The sequence below is a fragment of the Crocuta crocuta genome, unplaced genomic scaffold (genome assembly GCF_008692635.1).
Source record: "Crocuta crocuta isolate KB4526 unplaced genomic scaffold, BGI_CrCroc_1.0 scaffold1293, whole genome shotgun sequence".
In the NCBI taxonomy this organism is placed as follows: Eukaryota; Metazoa; Chordata; class Mammalia; order Carnivora; family Hyaenidae; genus Crocuta; species Crocuta crocuta.
In genome coordinates this window covers 6,657-24,889 of record NW_027531937.1, presented here as the reverse complement: position 1 = coordinate 24,889, position 18,233 = coordinate 6,657, and the positions used below count along the sequence as shown (strand labels likewise).

Sequence of the window (18,233 nt, the reverse complement as noted above, 5' to 3'; positions counted from 1 at the left end):
GCTGGAATTCAAGCCAGATAACCTTCAAAATCCACTCGCCCACTGCCCATATAGATTCCCAGTAACACCAAGATCATTGGCCAATATCTCATAAATATTCATTATAAGAATTTTTCCTTTTTCTTTATTGGTTGACTGATACTTTGTAATTCCACCCACACTATAATATTTTAATAAGGAAATGTTATCCATGGGCTTTAATTTCTCCTTTTAAGGAAAAAAAAAGAATTGAAGCGCCTGGATTTTAGTGAACTTTTTAAGCAAGTCTGCAACAAATACACATAGAGATAAAACTTACTTTATGATTCAGCTAATCGTCCTAATCAAAAGCAAAATTACAGTTTACAGCACAGCTTTATATAAACCTAATTAATCTTAGACCATACCCACCATAATCAGTCACTGAGGGTCCTTATTATAATAAGTCAAAGAGAAAAATAAACCATTATTTGAGGCTATAAATCAACTGGCTTTCTAGTAATTGACCTATGTCCTGTATTACAGAATGTCACTTTAAACAAATAGGTTCTGCCAATTGATTTATCAAAGTTCTATTTTACCTGTTGGCAAGAGCAGATTCTCACAGCCTTAGAGAAAAGGACCTTGCCTTCCACATCTGTGTGTCTCCTGATACCTCAAATGCAGCGTTTGGCACAGAGTCGGCATGCGGTGACTCCTAGTAAATATGCTGCTTGTTCAACAACTTTTCAAGGCAATGCATATATTTTCAAAGTTCATCCATGGCACAGGCTCAAGGGCACCAGAAATGTGAGGCCATACCAGGTATACTACTGTGCAGACCAGGAGGGGAACTAGCTTGCCCTGGGGAGAATAGCAGATTTATGTTTTAACAAAAGCCACAGCTCACTGCAGGTACTAATTTAGTTCCATTCCCTAGCATTTAAACATTTAACTAAACACGGACAGAAACAAAAACTGCCACTAATAGACACTATGAAACTTTTTTTCCTTTTGCCTTATTCCATATTGCGGTACAGTCTCTTTCTCTGTCCTGCGGACAGGTACTGCCAGCAGCACGTTCCTGCTTAATTTTGCCATCCAGTAAAATGATAAGAATAATTTTGTGGAAAGTGGCACTGTGGCTTCCTTCTCTTCTGTTTGTAAACACAGGCTGGTTTTCTAGACAGAGAGAGAAGAAGGTTGCTTCTGCTTTTTTTCACATCTCTAATTTTAATATACTTTTAAAAATTTTTGTTTATAGAAAAACACAGAGGAAATAAGTTAGGAGATGATTATTCACATTGTAAAGGGATTCTCCAGAGGGTTGCATTAAATACTGACCTCTCCTAGAGCAGTGAGTGAATTGAGGATTTGACTTAAAAGCAGCTTTTCAAAAATACACATGCATAAAGTGAGGTACACCTGTATATTCATCCTAACTCTTCTCCAAGGACAATCTACCGTCTTTTTTGCACTCATAGGACAGAGAACAAACAGTACTTGTTAACGAACAGTCCATGGATTATTGGACCACCCTCCTCACCGTTTTTCAGAGACGAGGCTTTGGGGAATCCAACCAACAAAGAGAAAGACCCACTTGTGGCCACAGTCCTTTCCGCAACTATTCCGCAACAAGGCTCTTTCTGAAACTGGGGACTTGCTGCACATTCGCCCAGTGAAATGTGAATCAAGGAGCAGTGTGTGTGTTTGGATTCAGCACAAGCCACATATATGGCCTGTGACAGACAAGGAAAGTCAGAACAACTGACTCAAAGGCTTCTGGTAGCTAAGCTATTGCTTCACCTCTGTCCTGGTTACAAGGTGAGTAAGGGCTCCTTTCACTGCTGAACACTGATGCCCACCTACGGCAGACAGAGCCCAACTGCTAGCTGTGCAAATAAAACCCCAGGAGAACCAGGGAGCCTTCCTACCCAGTCTTTCCGCTATATAGTATTAACTGGTAAACCACCTTTCCCCCATAGAGTAACAATGGGTGTTTGGAAAACTCGGTCCCATGATTCAACAGTCAAGAAGGTGCGCAGCTGAGGATCAAAGAGCTGACGATCGGACCTCCGGACCTCCCTGGGTTACACCTCGGCTTCACCGCTCAAACCAGCGAGCCAAGTTGCGGATGCTCCTGGGCCGGTCCCCAGCGCTCTGCACAGCCTGGCAGGCCCGGCACCAGGGCTCGTCCCAGAAGGAGGTGATGTGCACGGCGTAGCTCCTGCGCCAGTGGAAGTAGCGACGGTAGACTGCTGGGTTTCGGTCGAGGAAGAGCAGGTAGGCAGCCAGGGAGGAGGCACTAGGGAAGTCGTCTACGTGGATGAAGGCACCGCGGGGCAGGAAGCGCTCGTAATTGGCGCGGTCGGGGCCCAGCACCACGGGCACGGCCCCGGCCAGCAACGCGTTGCGCCAGAGCTTCTCGGTGATGTAATCCAGGTGCTGCGAGTTCTCGAAGGCCAGGTAGAACTTGTAGCGGGCCACTGTGTGCAGGAGACCGATGTCGGGCACCCGCCGGCCAGGCCCGCTCCTGCCGAACACGTCCACCGACACGTGCTGGCTCAGCTGGTGGTAGTAGCGGACCCGGGCCTGGCGCTCATCCCAGTTGCTCACCACCCAGGCCACCAGCCCCCGTTTCCGGGCCAGCGGCGGGGCCAGGCCTAGCGGCTGGTCGCTGGCATGGGTCCTGGGGTAGAGGTACCCGTAAGGCACGAAGACGTCCGAGTCGGCCCGGTACGAAAGGGTCCAGTTGAAGAGGTTCCCCGCCAGGCTCCGCAAGCCCGGCGAGTGGGAGGGCGACTCGAAGTTCATCCACACCCAGCGCTGGCCCGGGGGCCTGCGGCCCGACGTGGCCAGGGCTTCGGCGGCCGCCGCCTCGTCGTCCAACACCCGCAGCTCCAGCTCGTCTGNCAAGTCCGCTTCCTTCCTCACCGCCAGCCGGAGCCAGCGACGCCTGCCGGAGGGAGGGAGCGCGAGAGGCCGCGGAAACGTGCGGGCTGAGGCGCGGCCGCCGCGGCGGTGCCCGTGACCTCGTGACCCGCCGGGACAGGCCAGCGGCGCGACCCACAGGGCTTGCGCGTTTGTGAGACCAGGTTCTCAGGGTGGGTAGTTAACTAAACCCTTCTGCCACAAGAGCGTTGCCTCGGCCTTCCTCCGCAGCAGAGGATCCGAAGGATGAAAGGTTTTCTAAGCAATTTGAAACATTGTTTTCTCTCACTCCACGCCTAACTACTCCTCACTGCCCGCCCAGAACATTCTTGGTACAAGGGGGAGGAGAACTCCAGCCCAAAGATAAACATACAGCCCTTTCGGCCTTTATGTTCAAAGAACTTGCTGCTTGTACTCATGAAGATAATGCAAAGCACTCTGGACTGGAAAATGACGCCCAAGACAACTATTATAGCATCCGGGTTTGCGCTATAAAAGATGAGTATCTCACAGCCACTTCCACTGTATCCGTGATTCAACAATCCAGGCCTCTATTTCTACAGTCACGTGAGCAACATTTTTATTCCTACAGGTTGAATTTGAATTTCTAGGTTTAGGCCTTCATTTATGTCAGCCCAGTGCCGTACTAAGTTATGGATGTTAGAGGAGAAATGGATTTGCTGGGAATGGGGCCAGCCTGTCAGGTATATTTGATATTATGCATGGGGGGGGCAACCCTTGGATCTGCCATTAGGATTTACTGGGAAGAATTTTTCCATTGAAAATCAAGTAAAGAGGGGGCACCTGGGTGGCTCAGTCGGTTGAGCATCACACTCTTGATTTCCACCCAGGTCATGATCTCCCAGTTTGTGGAACTGAGCCCACCCCCTTGGGTTCTGTGCTGACAACGTGGAGCCTGCTTGGGATTCTTCCTCTTCCTCTCTCCCTCTCTGCCCATCCCTACACCCTCTCTTCTCAAAATAAATATTTGAAAACAAGTAAAGATTGTAAAAGCTTCTATAAAGATGGTTTCATATGGCACTGCCTCCTGAACCCACAGGGACAATTTGGTAGCTGGACAGCATTAGACGTTCTGGCTATACCCATCAAACTAGTGGCACTTTCTCCTACACACTAAAACCTGTTATACTGTTGTTCTTTTATTTTTTTTAATTTCATAGAATAATTTTTAAGCTACTTAAGCAACTTGTCATTGAAATTAAGAATTTCAGTTCCACTGTTATTTTTAATTCTAAAAAAAAAAGCTATACATGCCCAAATAACTTTTCTCAGCCAAATGAAGGAAAGGATATATTGGATTTTCTTTTTATGAATTCTAAAACCTGTATGCTTATGCACACTCCCCTCCCACTTGAAGTAAACAAGACGTCACAGATAGAGGCTAATGTTGTATCCAGCACATGGTAGGTAAGCATTTGGTAAATGTTAGCCTTCTTGCTTGCTTCCTTCCTCCCCCCACTCCCAGTTTTCCTGTAAGTCCTTTGAACATTCCAATTAAACCAGCTTTTTATTGGCAGAATGGCTCATATCTCATGAATATCAATTTCCATTGTATCTACTTACCTTGGTAGGGTGAGGGGTCACAAACTCCTACTTTAGTCTTCTCTTCATGGGGGAAGGGATACCAGGTAGGAGGGTGTAGGTCGATCAATGGAAACCAATCATGACTGCTCTACAAACAACTGATTGAAGATCATACTCATTGATTTATTCCCTGAGCAACGGTTCTCATTTTAGAGGAATGGAAAGGAGGATAGGTGTTAAGGGAAAGTAACAAAGCCAGGTGTTCTCATTTATTTATTTAACCAGTTGGGAACCTGGAATGAAAAGTACTATTTCTAGGGGCACCTGAGTATCTCAGTTGGTTAAGCATCCGACTTCCGCTCAGGTCATGATCTTGCAGTTTGTGAGTTTGAGCCCCGCCTTGGGCTCTGTGCTGACAGCTCAGAGCCTGAAGCCTGTCAGATTTTGTGTCTCCTCTCTGCTCATCCCCTGCTCACATTCTGTCTGTCTCTTTCTCTCTCAAAAATAAATAGTTTTAAAAATTACAGAAAAAAGAAAAATACTATTTCTACCTTCAAGAATCTGAAACAGTGCAGAGAAGGAAACATAGAAGGCTTTGAGAAGGTGATTCCTGGAATAATTAAGAATAATTAAAATTGGGAAGAGGGCTGAGATGTTAGTCTAAACAGGAGGAGCAGTGTAGCAACAGCCAAAAAGTGAGGATGAAATCACTAGGTAGGTTAGAAATCACTGGGGTTTTAGTTTGGTTAAGGAGATGGAGTTTTATCCTGAAGATAGTCCTCGAATGGTTTTAACAAAGCAAGTGATCAATATGAGTATTTTTAAAAGCTCTTTTGCCAGGGTGTCTGGGTGGCTCAGTTAAGGTTAAGCACCCAACCCTTGATCTCAGCTCTTGATCTCAAGGTTGTGAGTTCAAGCCACATATTGGGCTACAAGCCTACTTAAAAAACAAAACCAAAAACTCATTTGTGAGGGGCGGTGAGTATATGGAAGTTGACATGAGATAGGCTTCTGGTGTGCTGACCATGCTCATTGACAGAGGCAGTGGTTAATTGGGTGTGTTTGTTGAGTAAATTCATTAAGCTACAGACTTACACATGTGCTTTTGTGTATGTCTGTTATACTTCAGCAAAATGTTTCTAAGACAAAAAAAATCATTCTTTCATCAGTAAGAGATGAATTGGGAATTAAGGACCAGGATAAGAACACAAGTATCTAATCCAGTTGGAAAGCTATTGCTATGATTCAGATATGAAACAAAATGCCTGACTGAGATAGTAGATGTGAGAATGCCATTAAGTTACAATTAAAGGAGAATCGATTCAGAGATAGTTAGGAGGCCAGGCCCTTTCTCCAGGAAGCCTTCCTGGACCCCCATGTGCACAAATCCAGGGTAGGTTACATTACCCTCCTGTGTGCTCCCATATAGTCATCATTCAGAATATCATGGGGCAGGGATCGTATTTCATTCACAACTCCGTTCCCTAGCACAGAACCAGGCATCTAGTAGTTTTTGTCATCTCATTGAATACTTGTTGGATAAATGAAGGCTCTTAGTGTATTGCTGAAATAATCTGTTGATAAATTGTTCCCTACTAGAAAGTGTGTAAGTATCAGAAAAAACTAGCTATGTGAATGATTTGCTGTGACATTAAGAAGTCCCTTAAGCTTTCAGGTGTAAATGCTACACATGAATTAGAACCCTGATGACCAGCATCGGAAACTCCATCAAGTTAGGCTGACTCATTGGCCCAACCTGCACCAAATGCTCATTCTTGAAACTGTCACTGTGGTCAGGAGCTGTGGATTTTCTTCAGATCTTCTTGTTGAGCTACAGTGTAGGTTTACCTAAACCTGGTGGACGGACAGTGACGCGAGGGGAGTTCCCCAAAGGGAAAAATGCGGTTATCTGAAGAGGAGGAGTTAGTGGGTGGCCCCAAACAACCTGTGTACTAGCCCACAGGAAGCATTTGTTATTCTAAATTCTAAAATTGTTACTCTAAAATTCTTAGAATTTTAAGATTTCTATGATTCTCTTTAATTCGGTAACAATAAACCAAGTATTTCTTGTGTACGTAAGGGCCTCTCCGTTCCCAAGGAGTGCTGCACAGAAAGAACTGGCTTGCAATTTGCAAGTATGAAGACAACACGGTCAGGTGTAAAGAAGGGCTTTAGGACCCTGGGGATTGCTAATGCAGTGTAAAAGAAAGGTCCATAATTCAAGGCCCATTTTATCAAGCCAAGTGAGTAATCAGCTCACAGCGTGTCCAAGGATTATCTATTCAGTTCCAAAATCTGATATAGGACAGAATTCTCTGAGACCAAGGACAAAGACAGCTCTGGCTGCTAAAAGTCTATAACTCATTCTTTGCTCTTCCTTGGGAAAATGGTACATTTGAAGCCTGCCCTGGTGCTCTTCTCCGGAGACATCTGATATTTCCTAGGAATCCCCCAAATACATTCTGACTGCCTTAGACCTTTCCACCGGCAGGCACCAAGCTGTCAGCTGGGCTCCATGAGGCTACCTTCAGATGGGTTCTTATTTCTGGTTGGATTTGAGATTTCTGTGACTCAATATTGGCCTGCTAAGTATACTTTCCATTTTTTTTCTTTGAAAAGAGAAAAGGGCAATCCAGAGCCCTCCCCGTATTATGTACTTACAAGGAAGTGAGGAGCAGTCCATGAGCAGGTATGCCTGGAAAGGCTAACACTGATGCAAATAGGTAGAGATTGTTTTCGTCGCCAGGCACAATTCTTTAAGTGCACATAGTTGGGCAGTTGAGTGTGGAGATGATTGTTAGTTACAAATTGCTATGAATTGTGTAAATTCAACAACAATCCCCAGTGTATTGTTTGCTGCCTTATGAAATCGTTGGTAGAAAAACAAACCTAACACCAATTTATAAGGTCTTTTCTTTTTACCCAAGTGCAAAATTTCACTTCCCCTGAAAGATGTTGTATGAAAGGACAGTAAAAGAACTTACTACATTTACTTTAGGATATCACTCCTCTGTACTCACGTTCCTCTCTCGCGCTTACTTGACTGAAAAGTAATACAAGAATTTTGGATGTTCAGAAAAATGTACGTGGTGAAAGTTTAATTAATGTTAGAAATATTTATATGATTCTTTAAATATCTGCAGGATTTCTGACTGCTTTTTTTCTTATTAAACTACTTCCTCCTAAAATAGACATTATTTGCCATCACATGTAAACGTTATGGAATACAAGACTTAAGCAAAAGAAAATAAGGGGTGCCTGAGTGGTTAAGCGTCTGACTCTTGATTTCAGCTCAGGTCATGCTCTCATCTTTGTGAGATCAAGTCCTGCATCAGGCTCTGCAGTGACAAAATGGAGCCTGCTTGGGATTCTTTCTGTCCTTCTCTCTGCCCCTCCCCCTCTCAAAAAATACTTTAAAAAAAGAAAGTTATTTTGACATTGAAATAAATATATTAGCATCACACAGTGCAATGCCTGGCAACATGAGGTATTTCATAAATATTTGTTAAATAAATAGATGAATGAATGAACACCAGTCCTAATTTTACATTTCAGGAGACACGAAACTATTTCATTTCTGCACTCATGAAGATTATGCAAAAGACTTTGGACTCTAAGAGTGCCTGTTTGGCTCAGTTGGTGGAGCAAGTGACTCTTGATCTCATGGGTGTGAGTTTGAGCCCCACATTAGGTATAGAGATTACTTAAGAATAAAAATCTTTAAAAAAAAATAGGACTCTAAAATAATTACTAAGAAAATAATACAGCAGAAGGGTAGGGTAAATCTTGTTAAGTATCAACTGGCCTCCCCAAATCCCCTCCAGGTTCACCAGTGCACTGTCCTTCTACCCCAATCCCAAGGCTCACTTGACTCAAGTGAGTTAGGACAAATCCTACATAGTCACAGAAACTCAAATATATCGAAACTGGGGTTCACTGTGGTACCTGCCCCACATTAGTACTTATGTGTGTGGCTACACTAAAGGCAACCAGATCCTAACTCGGGACCTGACCTTAATTCTGTGAGGCACCGCCACTCTCTGCAGGTGGAGGAAGGGATCCTGACTACCTGTCCCCCACCCCTTGTCTTGACCCTACTTCTCACACAGCCCCAGGGCACACTTCATGAAGGAAAATGGAAAGAAGATGCATTTTTTCCCTAGAAATCAGGTAATTCTGCCTTGACCAGTAAAGTTCCCTCAAGTAGCCAATCAGAAGAGAACAGTAGTCAGACTGGGCTCCATCACACTCATTCCTGTGATTCTACCTCTAAAAAGGGGTTGAGGCACTAGCAATATTAAGAAATACTTGGTGGGTGAAGTGAACAAAATTAGTGACGCACAAATGATTTAGGAAAGGCATGGAAAATGGAAGGGTACGTCTAGATTGTTCAAATGGCAAGGGAAGAAAAATTCCTGAAGAGGTAAGACAGCCACATATTTATGATTCCAGGTCAAGCTTACTGGGGCCAAATAAACCACAGCCCAGACATCTTACACGCATAAGGTTGAGCGCACATTAATAATGCCGGTTGTAATAGGATTATTTTCAACTCTGAAAAGACGCTTTGGTCTGTACTCACCTTCAGTTACATTTAGTGCAATTCAATGACCATTTGTCTTGGGAGAAAGATAAAGGCAGGTGAATAAACACTGCCCTAACTATCTAAGTGCAAAGCAAGTACTTCTGTGTTGGCAGCACCACGGGGCTCAGTGAAATAAGGAAACTTCTTTCTCAAGTGAGCTCACTGTGCAAAGACTTCATTTCCTGGATCATCCAAGCAGGGAAACAGCAGCAACTCTTAAAGTCAGAGAAGAGAAATCAGATGTGAACAAAAGTGGTAGATGCTGTCTTACCTCCTGTTCACAGGGTCCACCACTGAACAGCTGTTTTGCCTCCCAGCTCCCTTGAAGCTATCCTGGCCCCTTTCCCAGTCCATACTTTGAGAAAGAATGATGGAGATTGTTGCCTGATGATTTCGATATGACAGGATTTGCTGTGTACCTTTGAAATATGAAGTACTTCAGTTTTTCTTGACTTTGATATATTTTAGCATGGCACCTTTGTCATTATCAGCTTGTAGAGCTATTGTTGTGTTTTTTTTTTCCTAAAGAGTTTTCCAAACAACACAGGACTGAGAATGGTCTACACTGACACCTGCCACACTACAGTAGAGGCAGACCTTGTTTGGGCTTAGAAACCTACAAAACCTGTAACTTCATGAGATAACATTTATTGAAGGCCAATTATGTGTCAGGCTCATGAGGTATATCTGAACAGATAGACACACGTTTCTGCCCTGGTAACACATGCCAGCTATTACACTCAATCCACCCTGTTGAACTATAGCTTTAGAGCAATTCCAGACCTAAAGAGTCCAAAGACTGACATCAGAACCCGGGATGTGTTAGATGTTCAGTAACCCTACTCATGTGACTCTAGAAGCAATACTTCGTCGATTGCATTGTCACTTTGTCCCTTGTCACCTCTGCACTGATCAAGGGTCACTGTCAGAGTAGAGGTTCTTTCAGGCCACCTTTGCACCTTTCTCATCTCTACTTACAACTAGTTAGGCAAAGTTCATCAGTTTGCCAAGGAAGTTTTTCAAGTGAAAGGGAAGCAAGTTTCCCCTGGGGGAAGAGGCTAGACGTAAGTCTCTCTACCCAGTAGATTCTACTCTCTCTCTCTCTTAGTAACAGAGATGTGGATTTTAAACCGGAGTCAAGCAGGTTAGCCCACACATATGTGCTACAAACAAGCACTAAAATTAAGCCAGATAAAACTAAAGGTGGTTTTATTAGTAAGGATTCTGTTAATTGTAGTTATAGTGACCTATTGGAGGCAGGTTTCNACCAAAAAAAAAAAAAAAAAAAAAGGCTGGATGGGGGGCAAAATGTATTATCATATGAGAAATGAGTCTCACAGAAACCCACTTTTAAAATTTTTTAACACTATTTTAAAAATGTTTGTTTATTTTTGAAAGAGAGAGAGCAGATGAGGGTCAAAGAGAGAGGAAGGCATAGAATCCTAAGCAGGCTCATGCTGTCAGTACAGAGGCTGACTTGACACTCAATCCCAAGAACCCTGAGATCATGATCTGAGCTGAAATCAAGAGTCAGACACTTAACTGACTGAGCCACCCTGGTGCCCTGAATCTCAAGTTTAAATCTTTGGCAGCAAGAATCCACCTGGGCCACTTTGGGCTTTGTCTACCTGGTGAATTTAGCCGTGCTGGAGAACAGAGTCCAGAGCAGTGGTGGTCAGTGGATTAGTGGGGGCAGGAAGTCAGGGATGTGGAGGTGGGCTGTTCTCAGAGGAAGGAACAACCAAACAGTTCTGGAGATGTATCTAACTCCTGTGATTGTTTTGTTTTTCAATAAATAAAAATGACCAAGGAAGGTCTTCCTCAGCCTTTAAGTTATTTCTTTGAATAAATGCTTCCTTATATCTAAAGTTAATCCTTGAAAACAACATATTATGAAATACTTTAAACATATAAAAAAGTAGAAAAAAATAGGGTGATGAATCACAAATTCCTCTCAAGGTGCAACAGTTGTTAAGATTGCCTACATGTGCTTCTTTTAACCCCTGTTCTTTTATTTCTGATATATTTTTAAATTTTATTTACTTAGTTTGAGATAGAGTGCATGCAGCATGTGCAAACAGGGAAGAGACAGAGAGAATCCCAAGCAGATTCCACACTGTCAGCACAGAGCCAGACGTGGGGCTGGATCTCACCAACTGTGTGATGCTCAACTGAGCCACCCAGGTACTCCTTACTTTCTACTTCTAATCTTTTTTCTTTCTTTTTTTTTTTTCTCATTAACATACAATGCAGTATTGGTTTCATGAGTAGAATTCAGTGATTCTTCACTTCCACCCACTGCTCATTATAACAAGTGCCCTCCTTGGGACCCATCACCCATCAGCCCATTTCCCACCCATCTCCTTCCATCAACTCATAGTTTATTCTCTGTCATTAAGAGTCTCTTGTGGCTGGTTCCCCTCTCTTCTCCCCCCTTACTATATGTTCATCTGTTTTGTTAAATTCCACATATGAGTTGGTTTTGTGTTGTTAATTTTAGCCATCCTGACAGATGTGAAGTGGTAGTATCTCATCATGATTTTTATTTGCTCATCACTCTGATGATGAGTGATATTGGGCACCTTTTCATGTATCTGTAGCCATCGGGATGTCTTCTTTAGAAAACTGTCTATGTCTCCTGCCCATTTCTTAATTGGGTTATTTTTTTTTTTTTGAGTATTGAATTTGATAAGTTCTTTACAGATTTTAGATACTAACTATCAGAAATTTCATTTACAAATATCTTCTCCCATTCCTTAGGCTGTGTTTTAGTTTTGTTGATTGTTTCCTTCCGGGTGCAGAAGCTTTTTATCTTGGTGAGGTCCCAATAGTTCATTTTTGTTTTGTTTCCCTTGCCTTCAGCAATGTGTCTGGTAAGAAGTTGCTGCAGCCAAGGTCAGAGGTTGCTGCCTTCGTTCTCCTTTAGGAGAACCATTTCAAATTTATTTTTGTGTATGGTGTAAGAAAATGGTCCAGTTTCATTTTTCTGCATGTTGCCATCCAGTTTTCCCCGCACCATTTATTGAAGAGACTATCTTTTTTCCATTGCATATTATTTCCTTCTTCATCAAAGATTAGTTGACCATATTGTTGTATCATATTGTTGCTTCATCAAAGATTAGTTGACCATATTTTGACAGATCAATATTCTGTTCCATTGATCTATGTGTCTGTTTTTGTACCAGTACCACACTCTCTTGATGATTACAGCTTCANGTTGACCATATTGTTGTATCATATTGTTGCTTCATCAAAGATTAGTTGACCATATTTTGACAGATAATATTCTGTTCCATTGATCTATGTGTCTGTTTTCGTACCAGTACCACACTCTCTTGATGATTACAGCTTCGTTATATAGCTTGAAGTCCAGCATCATGTTTTCTTTTTCTTTTTCAGTATTGCTTTGGCTATTTGGGGTCTTTTGTGGTTCCATACAAATTTGAGGATTGTTTTAGCTCTGCAAATCTACTTCTAATCTTATCATCTGTGTGGCTCACAGATACTTTTGCCATGAGTATTTGGCCAAATTAGGAAGTGTGGTGCAAACCCTGTGACACCAAGTTACCCTATAGCAACTTCTTCAGCCTGAACTGAAAAAATTCAAGGACTCTTAGGCTGGGAGCATATAAAATGGAAACTAAAAGTAGCAAGCTTCAAATAACTCTAAAAAAAATTTTTGTTTTGTTTTATTTGACCTTAGAAGGAATGCTTCTAGCGTATTTCATTGAATATAAAATGGCTATTGATTTAAGATGGCTATAGATTTCTATCACTTTAAAGAAGTATCCTTGTAATTCTGGTTTTCAAAAAGTCTTTACTAAAAATGCTTATTGAATTAAAAAGCAGCTGTAGCATATTGTAATTTTTAAAACCATCCCCTATCTTTAGCATTTAGATGGTTTCAGTTATCCACTATGATACATAATGCTGGCATCAAAAACCCTGTCCACGAATCCAATGGGAGGATGTACTACAGGGCAATGGAGAGCAGAATTTAGCCATGAAAGGAACCAGGAGCCCAAACTAGAATAAGTATAGAAATCTTATCTAGGAAACAGAACCATGAGATCAGTCCTTGGTGGTGGGAGCGGCTGGTCAGGAGGTGGGAGACTGATGCTGAGCACCCAGCCCAGGCAGTGAGGTTGAGAATGAACAAGGGGAGCTTGTTCATTGGGCAGGAATAGAGTGGAGGTGAGGCAGGAAATCCCTGACAGCGAGTTTGTAAAGCCACACTGGGACTTCAAGTGCAAACAGGACATCATTTGTAACAGATGATTAAGTCAGTACTTGCCACTCACTTTTTGTCTGGTATCCTAACATATGTGCAAAAAGGTGATGGGAAGAATTTTTAGAAGGTTAAGATTTGTGATTTGTAAGAATAGAGAATGCTTTCCGCAACCCCTGGTAGTTTTGGGAGATTATGTTTCTTGACTGATTTAAAATGTAATCTCTCCAATTTTAGCAACTGGCCCACAGCACCATTTTTGAAGCAGCCAGCGATGGAGAGTTCCGTAAACATGGTGGTGGGGGGAATTGGCTTACATGTAGGATCTCTTCTAGTGTGCATTTACTAAATGGAAATTTTTATATCAAATCTGGAAAAGTTTGGATCTTAAGAGATTATTGACTGTTTCACTGTACAAATATTTTTAAGTAGGGAAGGGACATACCCAGTCAACAAATCTTTGTTGACTTGACTTGATTTATTACAGTAAAACTGAGAGATGAACTGGAGAACTGAGAACTAGAAGAAGTTTTAAGATGAGTTTAGCCTAGAAAAGAAAGAGAATGAAAGAAATGTAACCAGAATACTATGAAAAAGAATTTTTTAATGGGATAGGAATAAGAATTATGGCGTGTATAAAATGAAAGACTGAAAAACCCAAATGTCCATCAAATAGTGATAAATGCAAAATTTTACTACATATAATTTTTAACTGTAATTATTACTTAAAGTTATATAATGGATAGGGACACCTCAGTTGCTCAGTTGGTTGAGCATCTGACTCTTGATTTCGACTTGGGTTGTGGTCTCAGACTCAGAGAATCAATGCTGAGCATGGAGACTGCTTGAGATTCTCTCTCTCTTTCCCTCTGTCCCTCTCCCCCACTAGTGCTTGCTCTCTCTGTAAAATAAAAATAAAATAGGGGTGCCTGGGTGGCCCAGTCTATTAAGTATCCAACTCTTGGTTTCAACTCAGGTCATGAGATCAAGCCACACTTTGGGCTCCATGCTGAATGAAGCCCGCTTGGGATTTTCAATCTTTCTCTGTCTCACTCCCCACCCCCTCTCTCTGCCCCTCCCCACCTCTCAAAATAAATAAATAAACTTTAAAAATTAGATGAATGGTGGGGTGCCTGAGTGGCTCTGTCAGTTAAGTATCTGACTTCAGTTCAGGTCATGGTATTGCAGTTTGTGAGTTTGAGCCCCACATGGGGCTTCTCTGGTGTCAAGTGGAGCCAGCTTCAGATCCTCTGTCCGTCTTTCTCTCTGCTTCCCTCTCTCTCTCAAAAATAATAAACATTTAAAAAGCAGATGAGTGGATAAAGAAGTTGTGGTACACATACACAACAAAATACGACTCGGTCATATAAAAGAATCAGATCTTGTCATTGCAACAACATGAATGAATCCAGTGGGTATTGTGCTTAGTAAGATAAGTCAGAGAAAGACAAATACAGTGTGATTTTACTTATATGTGGAATCTAAAAAACAAACAAAGCAAAACCAAACCGGTAAATATAGAGAACAAATCGGTGGTTGCCAGAGGGGAGAAAAGTGGAAGGATGGGCAAAATGGGAAGGGGAGCAAGAGACCCAGAACTGAATAAGTTCTGAGAGGGAAGCTATAGCATAGAAAATACAGTCAATGGTATTGTAATACTACTGAATGGTGACAGATGATAACTATACTTGTGAAGAGTATAGCACAATGTATAGAATTGTTGACTCACTGTGTCATACACCTGAAATGAATGTAACATTGTGTGGCTACCTCAACTAAAAAAAAGGTATATTTAATGAAAGCGAAATTTTTATGATGTTATGAAAAAAAGATAATAAATGTATATAGTATACACAGTGATTTCAAATGTGTAAAATAAACATATGCATAGGAAAAAAGAATAAAAATATATCAACATTGTTGATTGTTTCTGGGAATTGAATTCTGGATNACACAGTGATTTCAAATGTGTAAAATAAACATATGCATAGGAAAAAAGAATAAAAATATATCAACATGTTATCAGTGATTGTTTCTGGGAATTGAATTCTGGACGATATTTTTCCCTTTACATTTCTTTATTTTCTCATTTTTCTATACAGCACATATATTACTTCTGACAAGGGGAAGGGGGAGAGTAGTTTCTTACCCCCCTTCTTTTTAATCTCTTTTTAACCTAATAGTATTAGTAAAATCCTTTTTTAGATCTCTATAAACTTCCTGGCTCCATACTGTTTAGTAGATAAATTCTAGAGAAATGATGGGCTCTACCAAAACTAGTGTTAAAATTGTTGTCTCTGAGACTTTTCATCTACATCATTCATTTACTAACCTTTCCTCTACCTGGATTTGTTTTTGTGTTTTTTGTTTTGTTTTGATTTGTGAATTAAGTAGGCTCCATGCCAACATGGGACCCAAACTCACAGCTCTGAAATCAAGAGTTCCGTGCTCTACTAACTGAGCCAGCCAGGCACCCCTATTTTCTTGTTTGTTTAATTTTTTTTAATGTTTATTTATTTTTGATAGACAGAGTTTGAGTGGGTGAGGGGCAGAGAAAGACAGAGACACAGAATTCCAAGTAGGCTTCAGGCTCTGGGCTGTCAGCACAGAGCCCAACATGGGGCTTTAACCCATGAACTGCAAGATCGTGAGCTGAGCCAAAGTCAGCCGCTTAACCCACTGAGCCACGCAGGCGCCATATTTGTTGGTTTGTTTCAATGGAAGAACATAATTATACTATAGTGAAGGTTTAAGGTTTATAATATTTACCTTGAAGTAAAAACTCAATAAACATGCCTTTGTTTTATTATGTTTCACATATTTAATAAAATAAGCAGAATTAGAATCCCAATGTAATTCTAAATGTGCCAACTAAAAATAAGTATAATATTCTTCTTCCTTGTTTCCAGGTGCTTAGCAAACTTTGCCAATAGTCTTCCATTGCCTTGGATTAACTTATAGATAGGAATTAATACCAATAATTACAATTACAGACTAATATACATTTTTTTATCACATCTTAAACTGTGAAACAAGCTTGGGCTCTTGTTTTTCAGGCATTAGGAGAAGGAAGTTTCTTCTTAATGGAAAAATTTATTCCTCTTATCCTAGAGTAAAGAAAACAGCGAACAAATAAGCAAGTTGGTACTTTGGGGAAATGCTCTTAATCCCAACCCCATTTTAATCTAAATTTGATTTCATGTTCCCAGCAGTACTTCATTTGGTAGAGCAGAATATAAAAGCCACGCCTGTGAGATCCAAGTAATTAAAGAACCCACAGCTCAGTCTTCCAGACCCTCATTTCTCAGAATCCCAACTAGCATCATTAGTATCACCAGGACGCTGGTTAGAAACGCAGAATCCCAGAGCCCACCCCTGACCTACTGTATCAGAAGCTGAATTTTAGTAAGACACCCATGTCACTTGTAGCACATTGAAGCTTCAGAAGTGCTGGGTTGACAGCTTTAGCTGCTATTGTTATATGCCAAAGAACAAGGAAGAAACGATAAAAGGAAAGGAATAAAACTTGTCCGTAGGATGAAGGTAGTGGATGCTTCACAAACGTGTTTTAGAACCACAATTAGATGATCATGATTCTAAATTTAAATTTTAAGGAATGTGTATTAAATGTTGGAATAGTCAGAACTACAATGACCACATTGTTCATGAGAAAGAGAAGAAGCACAAGTGAATAGGAAAAAGGTGGCAGTGAGGACCCACTAAGTCGTCTAGCTGAAGTATACTCTATGGGAGAAGTTCCTGGAAATATCGTAATCCATGGAAAACTTGTCTTTGAAAGCATCAATTCGAAGGTGTTATACGATATATGCAACTTTGCATGATGAACACACTAAAATCAATAGGACCCATTGCTTTCCCCTCTATTTTGCATTCTATTTAATTTAGCAGGCTCAAGTAGAGAAAACCTATACTTTTGTAAAGGGAGAGACACACTTGGGTTAGCAGCAAGATGATTCTGAACACATAGTAGGCGTCCAACATGTACTACCTGGTTCATCATTCATTGGTCATTCTTGTGACAAAAAGTGATTGAGTATCTACTGTGCCAGGCTCCTTGCTAAGTACGTGGTGGTTAGTGAAAGAGTTGTGGTCCCTGTTGTCATGGAGTTTCTGATAATGTACGCCTTACTGCTGATCAATTTTTAAAAATTATCTGTGGATTTTGTTCACCGATGATATTACTGTGCCTCACATCTACCTCTCTCATTGATAATGAGGAAAGTCTAATTCCTTGTCATCAATCTGATTCATATAGATTGATCAGTTGTGATAGTGGGGTTTCATATGGCAAAGTGCAGCTGCTAACTTAGAGAAATGAAGCTAAGATATATAACCATAGCAGTTATATTTTATAACATGATCACTGTTAGTGCCTGACCTGGGCTGTAGATAGAGGCCTAGAGGCTGCTAGGAAGGTAGTGTGGATGAGGGAAAATGAGTGGGAGCAATAAACAAGTCTCTCCCAAATTGTAAACATGAAAATAATGCAATCGTGGTCAAAGTCAAACACACTTTTTTTAATTGTATGTCCCCAGCTGATGAATTGGATCATCGCTTGGACTTTTATGTCTTCAAATGAAGGCAATTTGCTCTTCAAACCAGTCTTCTCATATGGCATTTAGCAAATCATTCACTTTTAAAATAAATTGCTCTGTGAGTTTTCTTGGAATGATGAATTTACCCATTATAATTAGAACCTGACAAATTGGGTGGAAAGTTGAAATAAACAGCCCCCAATGGGCAAGAGGCCCAGACATGAGCTGAATCAACATTACTTCAGGACACTGCTATCTTTGTGGATTTTGAGTATAGTCGTCTCCCAGAATCCTAACCCACATCCCCTCAGCCTGTTTAACCCCACCCACACTGGTTCCGTCCTTGGGGTCCAGTGACTAGATTCTCTGCCATGATGGCCCAGAGGTTAAGAGCATCCTCTCAGAAGTCAGACGGACACAGGTTTGTAGT

General features: G+C 41.3%; 1 protein-coding gene across 1 annotated transcript; it reads right to left on the bottom strand.

Moving 5' to 3' along the window:
* Positions 1–282: 282 nt before the first annotated feature.
* Positions 283–2,866, bottom strand: FUT4 (fucosyltransferase 4). Its single transcript, XM_077775030.1, has one exon. The coding sequence runs from the start codon at positions 2,770–2,772 to the stop codon at positions 2,062–2,064; it is 711 nt and encodes a 236-aa protein (XP_077631156.1). The 5' UTR covers positions 2,773–2,866; the 3' UTR covers positions 283–2,061.
* Between the last annotated feature and the right edge of the window lie 15,367 nt (positions 2,867–18,233).

Coding starts and splice junctions, on each gene's coding strand:
- FUT4 (XM_077775030.1), bottom strand. CDS start 2,772: ATGAACTTCGAGTCGCCCTCCCACTCGCCGGGCTTGCGGAGCCTGGCG.